General features: G+C 37.3%; 1 protein-coding gene across 1 annotated transcript in view; it reads left to right on the top strand.

Moving 5' to 3' along the window:
* The window catches only part of DCDC1 (doublecortin domain containing 1), a 62,493-nt gene extending 46,873 nt beyond the window's left edge, over positions 1-15,620 (top strand). The window contains exon 5 of the mRNA XM_050897011.1: positions 15,569-15,620. Coding sequence (XP_050752968.1) covers positions 15,569-15,620 — 52 coding nt within the window. The remainder of the gene's footprint in view (positions 1-15,568) is intronic.
* Positions 15,621-16,892: the final 1,272 nt, after the last annotated feature.

Below are 16,892 nucleotides of genomic sequence, written 5' to 3'. Positions count from 1 at the left end.
CCTTATCCACCGAAGCTGTAACCCCATCATAGAAGGCCACCAAATTTGCCAGGCACGATTTGCCCTTAGTGAAGCCATGTTGACTGTCACCAATCACCTCCTTATTTTCCATGTGCCCTAGCATAGTTTCCAGGAGGATCTGCTCCATGATCTTGCTGGGCACAGCGGTGAGACTGACTGGCCTGTAGTTCCCTGGGTCTTCCTTTTTTCCCCTCTTTAAAAATGGGGGTTATGTTTCCCCTTTTCCAGTCAGTGGGAACTTCCCTGGACTGCCAGGACTTCTCAAATATGATGAATAGTGGCTTAGCCACTTCATCCACCAGTTCCCTCAGGACCCGTGGATGCATCTCATCAGGTCCCATGGACTTGTGCACTTTTAGGTTCCTTAGATGGTCTCGAACCTGATCTTCTCCTACAGTGGGTGGTTCTTCATTCTCCCAGTCCCTGCCTTTGCATTCTGTGACATGGGCGGTGTGGCTGGAGCACTTGCCGGTGCAGACTGAGGCAAAAAAGTCATTGAGTACCTCAGCCTTCTCCATATCCTGGGTAACCAGGTCTCCTGTTTCCTTCCGGAGAGGGCCCACATTTTCCCTAGCCTTCCTTTTATCACCAGTGTACCTATAGAAGCTTTTCTTGTTGCCCTTGATGTCCCTGGCCAGATTGAATTCTATCAGGGCTTTGGCTTTCCTAACCTGATCCCCGGCTGCTCAGACAATTTCTCTGTATTCCTCCCAGGCTACCTGTCCTTGCTTCCACCCTCTGTAGGCTTCCTTTTTGTCTTTGAGTTTGTCCAGGAGCTCCTTGTTCGTCCATGCAGGCCTCCTGGCGTTTATGCCTGACTTTCTCTTTGTTGGGAGGCATCGCTCCTGAGCTTGGAGGAGGTGATCCTTGACTATTAACCAGCTTTCTTGGGCGCCTCTTCCCTCCAGGGCTTTATCCCATGGTACTCTACCAAGCGGATCCCTGAAGAGGCTGAAGTCTGCTCTCCTGAAGTCCAGGGTAGCAAGCTTGCTATGCGCCCTCCTCGCTGCCCTAAGGATCTTGAACTCCACCATTTCATGGCCACTGCAGCCAAGGCTGCCCTTCAGCTTCACATTCCCCACCAGCCCCTCCTTGTTGGTGAGAACAAGATCCAGCATAGCCCCTCTCCTCGTTGGCTCCTCTATCACTTGGAGAAGGAAGTTGTCATCAGCGCATTCCAGGAACATCCTGGATTGCTTATGCCCTGCTGTGTTGTCCCTCCAACAGATATCGGGGTGGTTGAAGTCCCCCATGAGGACCAGGGCTTGTGAATGTGAGGCTGCTCCTATCTGTCTATAGAGGGCCTCATCTGCTCCGTCTTCCTGGTCGGGTGGCCTGTAGCAGACCCCCACCATAATGTCACCTGTCCCTGCCCTCCCTTTAATCCTGACCCATAAGCTCTCGGTTGGCTCCTCATCCATCCCCAGGCAGAGCTCCATGCACTCCAGCTGGTCATTGACATAGAGGGCAGCACCCCCTCTTCGTCTCCCCTGCCCATCCTTCCTAAAGAGCCTGTATCCTTCCATTCCAACACTCCAGTCATAGGAGCCATCCCACCACGTCTCCGTGATACCAATAAGATCATAGCCCTGCAGGCGTGCGCACGTCTCTAACTCCTCTTGTTTATTCCCCATGCTACGTGCATTTGCATAGAGGCATTTAAGTTGGACCCTCGATGAAGTTAACTTACTGGCTGGAATTCCTTTGTGCTTCTCTTCAGGTCCTCTCCAGCTGACCTGTGGTCCTTCTCCAGGCTCTGGGCATCTATTGCTGGCACTGGCATCAAACTGGCAGGAGTGGGATGACGGGATTGACGTTCCCGTCCCCTGGCAACTTTAGTTTAAAGCCCTCTTCACCAGCTTGGCAAGCCTATGACCGAAGATGCTCTTCCTTTTCTCCGACAGATGGACCCCATCAGCCCCCAGTAGACCAGGTTTCTCAAAGCAAGTCCCATGGTCTAAGTAGCCAAACCCCTGGCTGTGGCACCAGTCCCGTAACCATTTGTTGATTTGGCAGATTCAGCTGGCCCTTTCAGACCGCTCTACTGTGTCATATATAGTTCAGAGAAGCATTGTAGATGCCTTCTGAATCCATGTTTACACGTGTAACATGAAATAAGTAAAAAAACAAACAAAAAACCCAAACCCAGCACTTTCTTGAATGTCGGTGCTGCTGTTCTAATCACAATGAGATCCTACTTTCCTGAGGATGTAGAAAAAGATTGTGTGTTCTCTGAGTAGATATGCAATCTCTTTATATACATAAAGCAAACAAGGATTAGATAGAGAGGATGCCGGCATAGAGAGAGGAGGTGACCTTGCCTGGGTGTGTTTAGCAGTGACTAGTGGAGCCAGGGTGCTCTGAAGGATGCTCTAGTTCCCTGTCTGGTACCTGCTGGACCAGTGCATCTCGACTGTTAATTCTCTCATGCCTCCATGTAGTATGTGTCTCCTGGATATGATGAAAGGGTCGGTATGCCTTGTACCCCATCCCAGTTGTATGACTCCCTCACCAGGGCAGCACACTTCACAAACTGGGAAGTGCAGCAACACTTGCAACTAAACTAATGATTTAATACAATTTTTTATTATGGTTAGGTAAATATGCAGGCCAGTCCACAGAAGACTTGCAATTTACAGCATTTCTCTATATTGTATGAAGCAGTTAATCAGTTCCTCACCTCTGCATTAAGCTATTCAGCTCTAAAAACATTTGTGAAAGGAAGGTGAATGTGTTGACAAAAACCTGAAATTATACATTACTTTTCCTGGTGGAAGTAAGTGAAAGCTGTGCCACTAAGAGCTTTTTTCAAACTCACTGAAGTCTGTTATTTCTCTTAACAAGTGTTAATGCCATAGAGAAACTTAAATATTGATTGAAGCCATGGAGTTGCACAGAAATATCCATCAGATTCTAGAACTTGCTTATTCTTTGCAGAGACATTGCCCTGCTATCATATTTATATGTATCTCTGTATGCATTTGATAGCTTTGCTAGATTAAAGGCGTTATTTTTCTCACTAAACTATTGTTTAAAAAATAATAATTGTATATTAATACATATGACAAAGTTGCAGAGATGATGTGTCTCAACTTTTTTTCAAGAAAATGTTACTGGTTTTATTTGTGTCACTTGCAAAAGCAAAATACATATACCATAAGTGATGTATTCATCACTGAGTGTCAAGGCAAAAAAAAGGCCTGTGGATTTTAGGACCCTAGCCTGAGACTTTCGGGGATTCAAATACCTCATTGGAGAAGTGAATAATTTGGGATTTTTTAATTGGAGAAAAGGGTTTCAAATTTGTCAGTCTTCTGGGTATGTTCATCCTCCTCAAAAAGATTTAATGAGAACCAGTTAAAAAAAAAATCCATCTCCTATGGGTTGTTTTCTTTTCTAAGGTGAAATTCAGAACAATTAATTTGCTAGGTAGTTTGCAGTATCTTGGTAAGGATCTGGTTTTGGTTAGTACAATCATCTTAGTTACTTGGTTGTAGATTTTTAGGTTTTGTCTGGTTCTGAGGAATTGCTAAACTTGACTTTAGGGAGAAATTTGCTGTATGAAGTATGCTGATTGACCCAGAGGAAGGACATTGCCTGCATGTAGAGTGCAGCACAGCCAGAAAGTACAGAGACCCTTGTTGGGAACTAATGGTCTCTTTACAACTCCCGTTGGGTTTGAGCATGTTCGCTATTTTTGTTGCAATTTAAGAGTGAGGACTTCTCTTAAATTTGTCATATGTCTTTGTCAAAAACTTTATTTCAGCAAGGAATTGGTCAGTAAATGCACATTTTGACAGAGTTTCATTTGGAAGCCATATCCCTTCTTTTTCAGAGCTTTTTAGTATTCATTTGGGTTGAGAGTTCAATAGACTTATGGAAACAAAAAGTGTATTTTAATATGATGTCTTAATATGAGCAATAAATTGTTATATAGATAATGCATTTGAAGGGAAAATGAATGGAACTTTTATTTGCTGGCTAGATGGACACTTACTCATGTACTTTTGTTGCTTGCAATCATTGTCTTAACAGAACACTCATAATTAACCACCAGTTATAAAATATCAGCTATTTGAAAAGTGATAAATTGATCTTAAATTCCCAAGATAGTGCAATAACTGCCTCTTTGATCAGTCAACTTTGAAGGATTTAAAGAAAATGAAAGTTTTCAATGAAAAATTTATAAGGACACACTTATTTTCTCAGGAAAAATTGGGCAAATATCTACATTGTATACACATATATTTTCATATAAAATGCTAGCTTTACATTTTTCCTGTATTTTAAAGAAAATGATGAAGAAGGTAGAATCTGAGGTGCTATAAAAATTTGGAGAGTGAAATCACACAAAAATTTGTAATATTTAACAAAATGACATGTCTTACATAGGCAATTTATTATATTTTACAGGATCCAATTTACCAATAGATAAGTGTATAAGTCTGCGTAAACTAAAATATGACTTGATTAAGTAACAATTCAATTTTTTAACCTTCAAAATATTTTTCATCAGTTCTGTACAGAGCTCCGTCATGTTCACAATTGCTAGTTAAGAGATAATTTACTTAAATTGTGTGAAGTACTCTTCTTTCAAATTAGCTTAAAATAGGCAAAGAAATTCTTAAAAAAAAAAGTCAGCTTTTACAGGTAGATTATGCTTGAAAGCTTACACCTATCTTCATCCAGGTTCATGTATTTATCAAGTGCTTATTATCAACTGATAATAAAAACAAACTGAATGCGTTAATGAACTTGAATGAGCAAGACCACAGCAGGAACTGAGTCACTGACAACATAACTATGGTTAGCAAAGGTTGCTGCTTTTTTAATGCTTAACATACTGGAATAGGAGACAGAAGGGAAAAAAAAGAGTTTCCTAGACAGCCAATGTGTGTCAGGTATAAATTGAGCCACTGTTGTAATCCTTCCCGATTTGTCAAAATTGAAAGGGCGTGCTATTTTCCTTTGGTGATTATGGAATGGAAATAAGCTCACAAACAATCTAACCGTGGTCTTGTCTTGTCGTATGTGAGTTACAGCCTCTTAGCCCATGCCAGTCAGGTTTCATGATTTCTGTTTTCTTTCCTCACCCCGTTCTTGGATTTGAGACACTTCATTAATGAATAACAGCAATATCAAGTTATTTAGTTGCATTTAAAGGAATCCTGCTTTTCCAAAAAAACCTCTTCCAAAGATATAGAGATGGCATAGAAAACACTGGAGAAATTTAATTATGAAGAAAGATGGGCTGTACAGAATACAAAAGAACTAAATAAATAGTAAAGAAACTTAAAAGCAGTGCACAGACACTCTCCTGAGGTTTTTCTGTCACAAGTAGTAGGTTTTGAGTGTTTTTTTTGTTTGTGGGGCATGTTTTGTGGGTTGTTTTTGCTGGTTTTGTGTGGGTTGGAGGTGGGGGCATGTATGGGGTGTTTTGTGGTTTGTTTGGGGTTTTTTTTCAAGATATAAGTTTATTTCTGGGTAAAGTGATACACAAGAGTGAAGAGAGAAAGGGAAGCATGTTTCTTCTTAGCTTATATTTTTAAGTAATCAATCATATCTCATAATCCAAATATAATTTAATTAATGAAGGTAAAAGGTGAGAATTTATCCTAAATTACAGGACAAAGTAATTGATATTAGGTTGAATAATAGTTACATAATCCTTGTTTCTTGCTAAAAGTAGGTATATCTGGAAGTCATGGTGAAACTGTTGTATCTGCAGAATTGGGCTGAATTTCTTTTGAGATCAGCTTTTAAATGCAACAGACGGGGTGGTGTGGGTTTTGGTTTTTTGGCGTTTTTTTTTTTTCTTTTTATGGTAGTATGTGAAAATCCTGAGACTTAAGGTTAAGAAAGGTTAGACAATGTGTCAGTGACTCTGAAATGGAGAGAATCTGATAGATTTGTAATATAGTATGTGACAAAAGAATTTTATAAGAAAGCTTCATGCCAGTAATCCTCATGTCAGTGAAAAGTCTTAGGATATTAAAACTGAGCAATGTTGTTTTACTTACTCACTTATCTCATTATACTGAGCATACAACCCCCCTGACAAAAATAAAACTGACAAATGCGCAACCAATCTTCCCACTCCCAAAGACAAGAAAATTAGATCTATGTGCTGTTGGAGTGCAACTCCAGGCTTCTGCAACAATAATAGAGATTAATTTATAATTGTGTGTTTCCCCCCTGCTCCTCTAGCCATCTGTAGATGATGGAAATGGTTGCGAATGGCAAGAAACAGGGAGGCCAGCAGGGAGGAAAACCAATGACAGACTGAGATTTCCCTCCTCACTATGCGTGGTCTATTCTCTTCCATTCATATTCATAAAATGACAGAAATTAGAGATAAGAAAGATGTAATAGGTCATATTAAAAATCTCTCAACAAGGACAGAGTTGTTTCCTACAGTATCTTTCGTCTTGTGCATTACCTAATTCGTTTTTAAAGGACTGAAGGAATGAAACTTCTATCACTTCCCTTGGGGGTGTCTTTTCTACAGTATAACAGTAGTCCTCTCTGTTAGGAATATTTTTTTCTGACATTCAGCCAAAAAATATTGTCTGCTCAATTTACTCCCATCACTCCCTTTGTACCAAATAGGTTTGCACCTTTCCCATATTTTCGATAGGAATTTATCCCACTTGATTTAATGGTGAAGCTTAGTTAAGTTGTACATGGTTACTTTGCTAGCCTATTTAAATGAGAAATGCATCTTTCTAAATTCCTCACATTACTTTGACTCACCTCAGTTCTAGGGGAATCTTATACTTCATTGCAAGGGTGCTTACCAGGAAAAAGTTTGGTCTCTGAAATATTGTAACCACTTCTTTTTCTGCACTCCAACTCACATGACTTTCTTGAGGCTGTTTTAAGCTACAAGCCTGTTTGAGAGGTGATTCTGGCATTTCAGAGCCTTAATGGCAAGTGATTTTTTTAAGCTTATGTTGAGGTTTCCAAATGTGCTTGGAAAATGTAGGATCCAAAATTCAGTACTTGGAAGTGGCTTCAACACTCTTATGCACAGCTTTAATGAGCTTTCAATAAGGCCAATATAGGGTCTTAAATATTTATATTCTATTCAAAGCGAAAGGTAAATGGTAAGCACTGGCAAATACTTGTACCACCTCCTTATTATTGGGCCAATATATTATTGTTCTAATGCAGTTTAATAACATCTTTATGTTGACAGAAAAAAATCCAGTTAAACTAGAGTTTGTTCTAAACACATCTTGGTTTTCTATCAATATTATGTCGTGTGAGAGTCCTGCACCTACTAGGACAGTATTCCTAGTGCAAACACACTAGGAATATCAACTATTGATATTTGTATCAACTAACTTAAGCTTTGTGTCAACATAGCAGTGCTTTTTTCTATTTCCCCCCACCCTCAAGTAAAAAGTTGTACTGATGAAAGCATATTTTCTGTTTTAATTTCAGTGTTGCTGTGTTTATCAAAGATCCTGCCTTTTCTAATTTTTGAGTAATTGACTATGCTGGCAGAACTTTGTAGCGTTGATGTGGTCTTATAGATCACAGGGATCACTGTTCTTGGTAGAGTGGACAGAGAGGTCTAAGTAGCGCTTGTCTGACGGTGACCAGGTACTGAGTCATGGTATTACTCATAACGTTTTTTCACACGAAAACACTCAGAAATTATAAAGTCAGTGGATAGATTGTTTTGATAGTTTTATTTTTCAGAACTCTAAAAATTTGCCTGTACTACATAGAATAAAATTGAGAACAAAATTGTTAGTTTCTTTTCCTTCTATAAAATAATATTAGATTTTCACCAACTTTCTTCAGGGATTTCAACATCTCTTTTTTTGTTGTTGTTGTTGTTGACCAACATCATTACAGCTGTTTATAAATGTATTAAAGGTTAAACTGTGCTTTCAGATCCACTTTTATTTGACTGTTAGAATATGGAATTGTATTTAAAAGTTAGCGTGGTATTTTTAGAAATAAAAAAGTCCAAAAACCCAATACTAAAGGATTCACCCATTTACAAAGTTAGCTGTTAAAATAAATAAGTGTGTGTATGCGTTGGCATTTCTGGGTGTATGGGTGAGTGTGCATATATGAAGTGCCAGGCCTGTAATAATTTGTCACCGTAGGTGGCTTGATCGGGGGGGGAAAAAAAAACCAAAACCCCGCAACCAAAAACCTCCCTGGAGATGCTCAGAATCCTGCAGGATCTGGTCCATCAGCTGCTGATTCCCTGTATGTTGTCACTTCGGAGGCAATAGCATAGAGACCAGATTTTGCAAGTCTATACAAAAGCAATGTGCATCTGCAGACTCATACATCCTTATAAGCAAGCAAGGATTTATGAATTTAAACTATAATCTTCTAATCCAGATTTTTCAATCTGGTTACTCACTTCCAAGGTTCTCTAGGATGTATGGGGAAGTGCGCATTTCACAGGATGTAACCTCTATTTATGTCTTAGAACCACTTCCCACTTGAAAAAAAACCTGAAATGTCTCATTAAAGACAGCCAGTAGGGCGTTTTCAAAATATCATTATGGCACCTGAAGAGGACTGTAAACTTTTCAAGACACATAGAAAATACAGATCCAAATTATAGAAGACTTATCCCTTGTAAGTGGCATATGTCTCACTGTTTCTGTTGATCAGATTGATTTTTGTTCTGACTTTTTTCCTGTTAACATTTTATCTTCTACATATAACTATTCAAGCTCCCCTGAACTGTCATGCGCTGCTCCTTCTTCTATCTGCTGCATATGTTTCCCAAAATATATCAGCAAGAATGATTACTGGTATATTTCCTACTTAATGTATTTCATCCATCTTTTTTCTTCTTTCAGCTTAATATTATGGACTTCAAAATAATGCTAGTTGTTTGCTTTCAGATAAGCTTTGTTCTTAATTTAGTGCTCACTGAATTAATTCATTTTTAGATATCTTTCACCACACTTTTAAAATAATTTTCTTACAAACTGAAACACTTTTTCACTAATAACCCACCGCCAACATGAAGACAGTAAGTTAAAAATTTTAAAATGTGACAACTTAAAGTCCCTTCTAATCTGGTTCCAAAAAAGCAAAAATAAAAGTTACTTAATTTTTACTCAGTTATAAACCTTGATTTGTATTATACAAAGCCACATGATTTTAAATAAGATACAGATTTTATATTCCAGTTATTCTAATATGAATTGATAACGAGACATGAAACTGATAACAGAAATATTTTTCTTTTGCCAGACCTCCATAAATCTTGAAGATGGATGTAAAACAAATTTTTATTAGCTAAATAACAAAACCATCAGAACTTTATCTTTCTTTCTGAACTCTGCGGCAGTCATTTTAAAAATATATTTTTCACAGTGGAGCTTTTATTCCTTTTTCATTTGACTTTGCCAGTAGGGACCTCTGTTCAGTGTTTCATCCAAAGAAGACACCTTTGACAGTATGGTTGCTCTTCCCCTACGAGCACTATGCCTCCGTGTCATCGCTGAATTAGAGCCTAAATTTTTATGTTGTCCTTCAACCTCTGACCTTCTGGCCTGAAGGCAAGAATATTACTGGCACAGCTATGCTGAAACAGAAAGCAGAGAGCATGCAAAGATGAAACAGTGTGGAACCAGTAAAAACTAACCATTTCTGTACACTTTCCTCTTCTAAAAAAAAAAAAAAAAGAAAAGGCAAAACCCTCTTTCTTTTCTCTTGAAGCTTGAGTCTGACTTTAGGCAGCTTTGGCTTGTTCGCTGACCCAGGAACAAATACCATCATCCTATTAGTACCCTGAATGTGAGATAACCATACCATGGCAGTCTCTTGAACTACAGTGTATACGTATGTTTTGAGGCAGATGAAGATAATGTATTTGGATTTTTGAGGAGATGGTGGCGTTTCTTCATGGTGACAATTATGATTATTCCAGTCCATTAAAAAGAATTTTTTAAAAAAATCTTATGTGGTATACATAATGAATCCACAGTAGAAATCATTCAAAAGAATATTACAGTAGTATGTGTTAGAACGTATATCTTTCGATTTGCTTCATATTGTTGAAATGAACCATTACAAGGATTTATCAGCATAATGAAGGTAGCACGGACTTTTAAAAGCCCAAGAAAAGTTTTACTCTGTGACTTTGTTCAAAAAGTGTAATCCTTTAGTAGCTACAACATTATATGTCAAGTTATTCCACAGGTTAATTAGGCGTTTATTAAGAAGTGTTCCTTTCTTTGTTCTGAAACCTGTAATGGCTTGCTCCATTTGATGACCTCCTACTTCTTATATTGAAATAGACGGCGAACAGTCGTCCCTCGGTCCCTTCTCCATGCTCATCTACTAGATTTCCATCATACTCCCTGCCTTCTCTTTCCAAACTGAAGAATCATATTCTACTCTGTTCCTTGCTTAGAAACCACTACACATGTTCGTTCATACTTGGTGTGCCTCTTCACACTTTTTTCTAGTTTTTCTCTATATTCTTTTTCATATGGCAAGAACCAGAACTGCTTGTGTTTTTTCAAGATGCTGATTCTTCATGGATTTAACAGTGGCATAGGGATATTTTCATTTTTGTTCAATGCTCCTTTTCTAATAATGCTTAAAATATGATCTGCTGTCCTGACACTGATCTGCTGTGCAGATGAGATTTCCATAGGGCCTTCTTTTATTGCAATATCTTGTTCTTCAGCAGGCGACTGGAGCTAAATAATCACAAAAGCTGTAGAGAACACAGTAAGGTAATGTTCTACAGAAGCATAAGTCTCAGCAAAGAACAAAAAAATTATTTTTGGTTTTTTTCCCCTTTATGTACGAAGATTTGGTCTAATAAGGATGATAAAGTTTGGTAAACTGCAGAAGAAGTATCTCTGCACTGTCTAGTTAAACTAAAACTGTGATGGCTGTGATCTGCAGAGGTGTGCTAATGGGAGATAGGAGAGGGGTAGTACGAGACATCGCTGTAAATATTCCTTTCTATTTGCAGCCTCTCAAAGAGACTGCTCCAATGTTTAGTGTTTTGGAAATACTTCAGTCAGATGAGCAGTAGTAGATTTACAGGACTAGCAGGGCAACCTCCTGGAATCCAAATCCTCCAGCACATCCAAAGTGCCAGAAAAATTATAAGATACGTAAGTTAAGGAGGCAATATTTAAGTAATCAAAATATCTAGACTAAACTTATTGTTGGTGTCTTCCAACTGAGATTGGGAAGGATTTGTATTACTATAAATGAATAAGGTTAAAAATAAGTTACATAAAACAAAGGAGCTGAAGGTTGGAATTCAGATTCAGCCCTAGTTTCCTAACTGTTAGTTGTTTAATTGTGTGGTCTTGTTTTCCAAAATATTCATTTTTCATAGATTGTAGATGACATTTTACGTCAACATATGAACCTTGCAAGAATTTAGTGTTATCCTAGTAAAATTTAACCCCAAGACCTCAGTCTTTTTCTTTCTGCTCTAGCCTAGTCTGGTACCGCAAAACAGTTGTAAAGCTGGTGAATTTGGTTCTTGGGGACACCCAACATTACTGGAACACTGGATGCTTGCATCAAGACTGCTCTGGCATTTTACTTTTGTTCTGTGGTATAACTTGACTGAATTCAAGGGACTGGGCATAGTTCTTGGTTGAAATTGAAAAGTGGCAGTGCGATGGAGAAGGATGAGGCCCTTTTTAATTCCCATTCTAATTCTTTATGTCTCCCTTTCAGCATGAAGCAACAATAAGCAAGCTAATAATACCAGACGCTTCAACACTCCGTATAGCTTTAAGTTAGGGTTAATGTAACAAGACATATTTTCTTCTTTCAAACCCTTTGGAAAGATTCAATTCCTGGGGCATTCCCTTCCTTCTTCCCTGATTTTGGTATCAAGTATACTTATTTTGGACTTTGCAATATATTTGTGATAGAGTAAGTTTTTTCTTAGAATGCTTATTTCATAATCTGAAAGAATTTTTACTCATCCTCCTTCTAATCCCATCACTTTGGGGAATGGGAGGTTGGGATGAAAGAGAAGCAGGAAAACAAAGGCGTCCATTTCACAAGGTCCTGGTTTTCTACGCAGAGAGAAACTTTCACAAGAAAAAATCGATTCCTTGCTAGATCATGTAATTTCAAAACTGAGATCCATCAGTCATTTAGTAAAGACATTTATCAAATACTTTATTAAGCATTGCTAATAATTAGATGCAAAAGAACACAGTAACAGGAAAACAAGAAATGTTTCTCTTCACATACATTTATATAGTAAAGATCAGAACAATGTAATTATCTGAGGAAGAAAAGCAATATATTTAGTGCGCTCTGTAGTTTTGTACCTAGATACATGTATTTGCAATAAATAGTGGAATTTATTGTAATTCCAAATTCTTATTAATTTCTTAAATTTATTTGAGAAGACATTCCTTTCACATTTTGCTTAAATGTGCTTTTTAAAGAACCCTATGTATATGTTAAAAAAAAGTTCAAATATGTTCAAAAACCCTAAGTTTAAGGTTTGAATAGATGCAGCACTTTTATGTGTACTTAAAATGAAACAATTTTTAAAAATTACTTCTGAGACAATGAAAAAAAGAATCTAATGCTGAATTGGTTTTTTGTTTGCTTTATATTTAAAAAACTGCTCTATTTTCTACAGTACTGTCTTCTTCATTCAGACAGATAATTTCCTGGAATGCCACAATACCTTGCACAGATTCTCTCCAGTTAGTTTAAATGAAAATTCTATGTATCATATAATCTTCTTATTTAAAATGTTGATGGAAATGGTTTGCTCAACTGTTATGACCTTTAGCCTTATGAAATGTATAGTGTCTAAATGATTAATCTGAAGCCGCATCCATTCTGCATATTTTCTACTGTACATTGTAGCAATGTAAATGCCTGAAGAGATGAGCATTCCTCTACTAATCATCATTTTTAATGTAAAATATATAACATGCATACTGTAACATTACTTTTTTTACGCACTTAGCCTTTTTTTTCTAGGAAAAAATATAGAAAAGGTTAGTTCCTTACTGCATTTTCCTTGAGAACTCAGTAACACCTTATTACTTTCAAGCTTAGTTGGAAATAAGGTATAGCCAACATATACAAACATTATTTTTGCGCATAACAGAGAAATGAGATATATTAGAAGGAAAATTACCTAGGAAATACTCCATGTTCATTTTGTTCCAGTGTGGTTGAATATTTAGATTACAATGATAGTTCAGGATTTAATGGCAACTTCATAAGAATAATTGTATAAATAGGTTGCATTCTAGGAAAATCCTGTTTTTACTATAAGCAAGGTAATCTTGTGTCTGAAAAATCTTACTAACCCTGCTATTGATCTGTGGGCTTTACCTTGAAGATTCTCAGCATTTTTTTTCAAATATAGAAAAACCTTTATGCATCTGGTTAACCAAACGGCATTAATGTTTGATTTGTAGGGAGACTTTTCAGATGCACACATTTGCTTTGCTTAATGATGCCTGTTTGCTCAGTATCCAGCAGTCTGTGTAGGACTGCTATCTCCGATTTGTCAGAGTACAGAACTGCAGTGTAGAAGGAGACTCAAAATACAGGGAACTTCTAACTGCAGAAAACAGTGCCTAGATCTGATTCTTCTATCCTTCGCTTGCCTTTGCCCACGCACCTTCATCTGCCTAATTTACAAGCCAGAGGAGCCCCAGGTTGCTACTTTTGTTGTATTGCTAATGTGGCTTTTTGTTACGGAATGTCAGGAGTCTTGGATCACCTTTCTGCATATTAAATATTTCTGTCTTTGCTAATTAAGCAAGTTTTTATACATTTATGTTGGATGGTTGATGGATTTAACTCTATATTCATAGCACTGTCAGCAGAATGTCTGCTGTAGGACTGAGACTATCCTAACTTTTGATTTGTAAGAGCGAGCATAAAACCTGCCTTTTTCCTAAGTACTGGTAGAACTGAAATAGTTTTTAATGTGTCCACAAGAGAAGCTAATTAGAGCTTTTCTGTTAACTAACACATGACAAATATGATCAGTAATCCTTTTGTAAGAGAGACAGCGTCCCAGTATTTTGCTTATTCATAATGGGCTCATTGGTATGTCAAACGAATATGGAAGTAGGAAGGAGGGAATTGCATTTTACACTTTTAGTACATAATACATCATCATACTGCGTTATAATTTTGTTTTGCTTAAGCTCATAAGAACCCAGGTAAAAATAACTGCGTTCAGAAGTAGTTCCCTCTGCTTAACAGACTCCAAGGGAGGAATCTCTAAATTAGTTTCTTCCCCCCTAAGCAAACACACAGCCCTTTATGTTAGTCCCATTAACGTTCGGTAAGAAGTTAGTCTTCAAATATCAATAAGATGATGTGGTCTTGATGGAAGTTAAATGTCCCTAAATCCTATGAATTGATCTGCAGGAGCTGTTTTCCGCATGAGTGGTGCCTTCACCCAGGCATACATCCGCAGAGCAGCGGAGGTCAGGGTGAGGAAGGAGGAGCGGGCTTGGCGGCACACATGCACTCTATTCCTGACAGTGTCTTGCTTCAGCAAAGGGAAGTGAAGCGCGTATACCATGCTCAGTGGCATTTCCAAATGCAGCTCAGCTGGGGGCCTCTGCTTATTGCATCAGTGGCACATACTGAGAAAAAAAGGAAATACATAATTTTGTCAAAGTAGTAGATCACAATCTCCCCCTCCTCCTTCAAAATCATCACCAGCACACACTAATAGCTCTAATAGATACAGATTTTATGCATATTTCAGTCACAGCAGTATTTCTAATGCATATGTGAAAGGGTCCTTAATTTATGTCTACCAACTGTGTGGTGCCCTTCTTTTGGGTAATGTCATCATCCTAATGGTGTTTCTATTATACTCAAAGGTAGCAAATGAGGCTTATTGCAGGAAGGTAATTGATTTTCACTGAGTGAAAATGTAAATAGCCATAAGAAATCCTATGAAAGACAAGCAGTTCAGAATTGCCAGAAAAAAATTATTCATATACATTACTTATTGGTGTTAGTACCTGTAAAATGTTTCTTATTATAAGAAACCCACAATGACTATATTTCACATTATTTTATTTCAAATTGAAGTAAAAATTGGAGAATTTAGATGATTTTGTCTTTACCAGTTTGACTGTGCATTTTATGAAAATTACCATCCTGTTCAGTAAGGGTGCTTCATTTTGTCAGGTTTCTCTCAAGTGGAAGTGAATAAAATTCCTGATATAGACATGTAAAGAAAAATGGTTCTTTGGGATTTCAGTAGTAAGAGGTAGTCATTTAATGCACCCTCTTTGTGGATTGTCAGTGTGAGCTTTCCTTTGCATCTTGAAGGGTTATTCGGGATGGTGTAGTTTACTCAGACCTCAGGATTCCAGAAGAATGCATGAGTTAAAAAGAAAACATGCCCTTCATGTTCTGGCTGCATCATAGCCACTGTTTTAGGGAATTGTTTTAGGTCAGCAAAAATAGCCACCTGTACTTACAGTCTTTCTGTGTATTTTGAAAAATGTGTAGGTCTTTTTTTCCACTCAGAATATTGTCTTCCCATTATTTTTGCTATCCACAGTGTGCTCCTGATTGCCAAAGTGATACCTGCTACGAAGGGCAAAGCTGATTAGATGCACATTTATTTCCTTTCAATATTGCACTGAGAGTTTAAAGTTCTGGGTGTTTTATGATCAAGGACTGATGGCAATAGGTTATTTTTCTTCCATGAATAAACTGATTTTCAAATCTTCCAGTGAGTAAATGACCAGGAAATCTTGCACATTTTAATCCCTGCTGGCTCTATCTATTATCTCCTAAGTCATAGTTTTGTCCCAGCATAATTGTTTGGAGGTTTTTGCCATGTAATTATTATTTTCATAACAAAACCTCACACTACAAATAATTTATTTTGTTTAGAATTGGAACACTTTTGGCTTCCTAACTAATGAGTATTTATCCTTCCGCAGTTTGCTTGGAGGAAAATAAAAAGCCTAATAGAGATTTCACTTAAACTATGGAGTTGAGAATGCTCTGAGTTTTAATATGGAACAACAATACTGGTGTTAAAGATTAATGTAAAAGGTCTCATATTCAAAAGGTCTTAGAAAGTTACAGATGAAATTGTCAGTTCCTTTAGCTTTAATTGGCCTTTGCATTTAGTATTTTTCTGTACATCTATCTTATATGTTCTGGCTGGTATATTTAAATACAGGTCAAGCTTTGGAATGTGTGTAAGTGCAGAGCAAATCAGAAAGCTCTCTAATTTTACAATAACAGAAAGCAAAAATTGTGTGGGATTTTTAATGTCAAGTACCTGCCTCCAGTTTTATGCAACCCATTGCTTCACTCTTACTAGTACCTACAGGTTTTTTAAAAATAAATCCATTATTCTTGCAAACAACTTTTCACCTTCTAATCCAAAAAAATTACATCTTGACTTTCAGAAACCCTGTAGAATTAACAGTACTGCAATCTTAACTCTATATAGATACAAACTGTAGTTTAACATCTTAGATGTACAGAGTACATGTCCATTATTGCCTGTTTCAATTTGATATTAATCTATGAAGTTTGAAAACAAAATAAAAATATCATCCATGAATGTTGCTTAAATCTTCATATGTCGTGTTTCCAAAGCAGTGGGTCTGGTGCTTTTTAGAAGTATTTTTACAGTAAGTCTATTTTTTGTCTCTGAAATAAATCTGCAGATTGTCTGATACATTTGTTTATGGTGCACTTGATAATCTTTTAGTTTGGAGGTCTTCAGATTAAAAAGTAAAAAAGCTTTTTACAAAAATAAATAAAAGGACACAGGGAAACAAATCTGAATTGCATGTTCTGTCTCCATAGTTTCGGTAGCATGGCCTATTCAGGCAGGTCTCTACTAATAAAGCTACAGAGGG

The sequence above is a fragment of the Gymnogyps californianus genome, chromosome 5, assembly GCF_018139145.2.
Source record: "Gymnogyps californianus isolate 813 chromosome 5, ASM1813914v2, whole genome shotgun sequence".
Taxonomy (NCBI): Eukaryota; Metazoa; Chordata; class Aves; order Accipitriformes; family Cathartidae; genus Gymnogyps; species Gymnogyps californianus.
The sequence above is the reverse complement of the archived record's forward strand: the minus strand, read 5'-3'. Positions and strand labels throughout refer to the sequence as shown.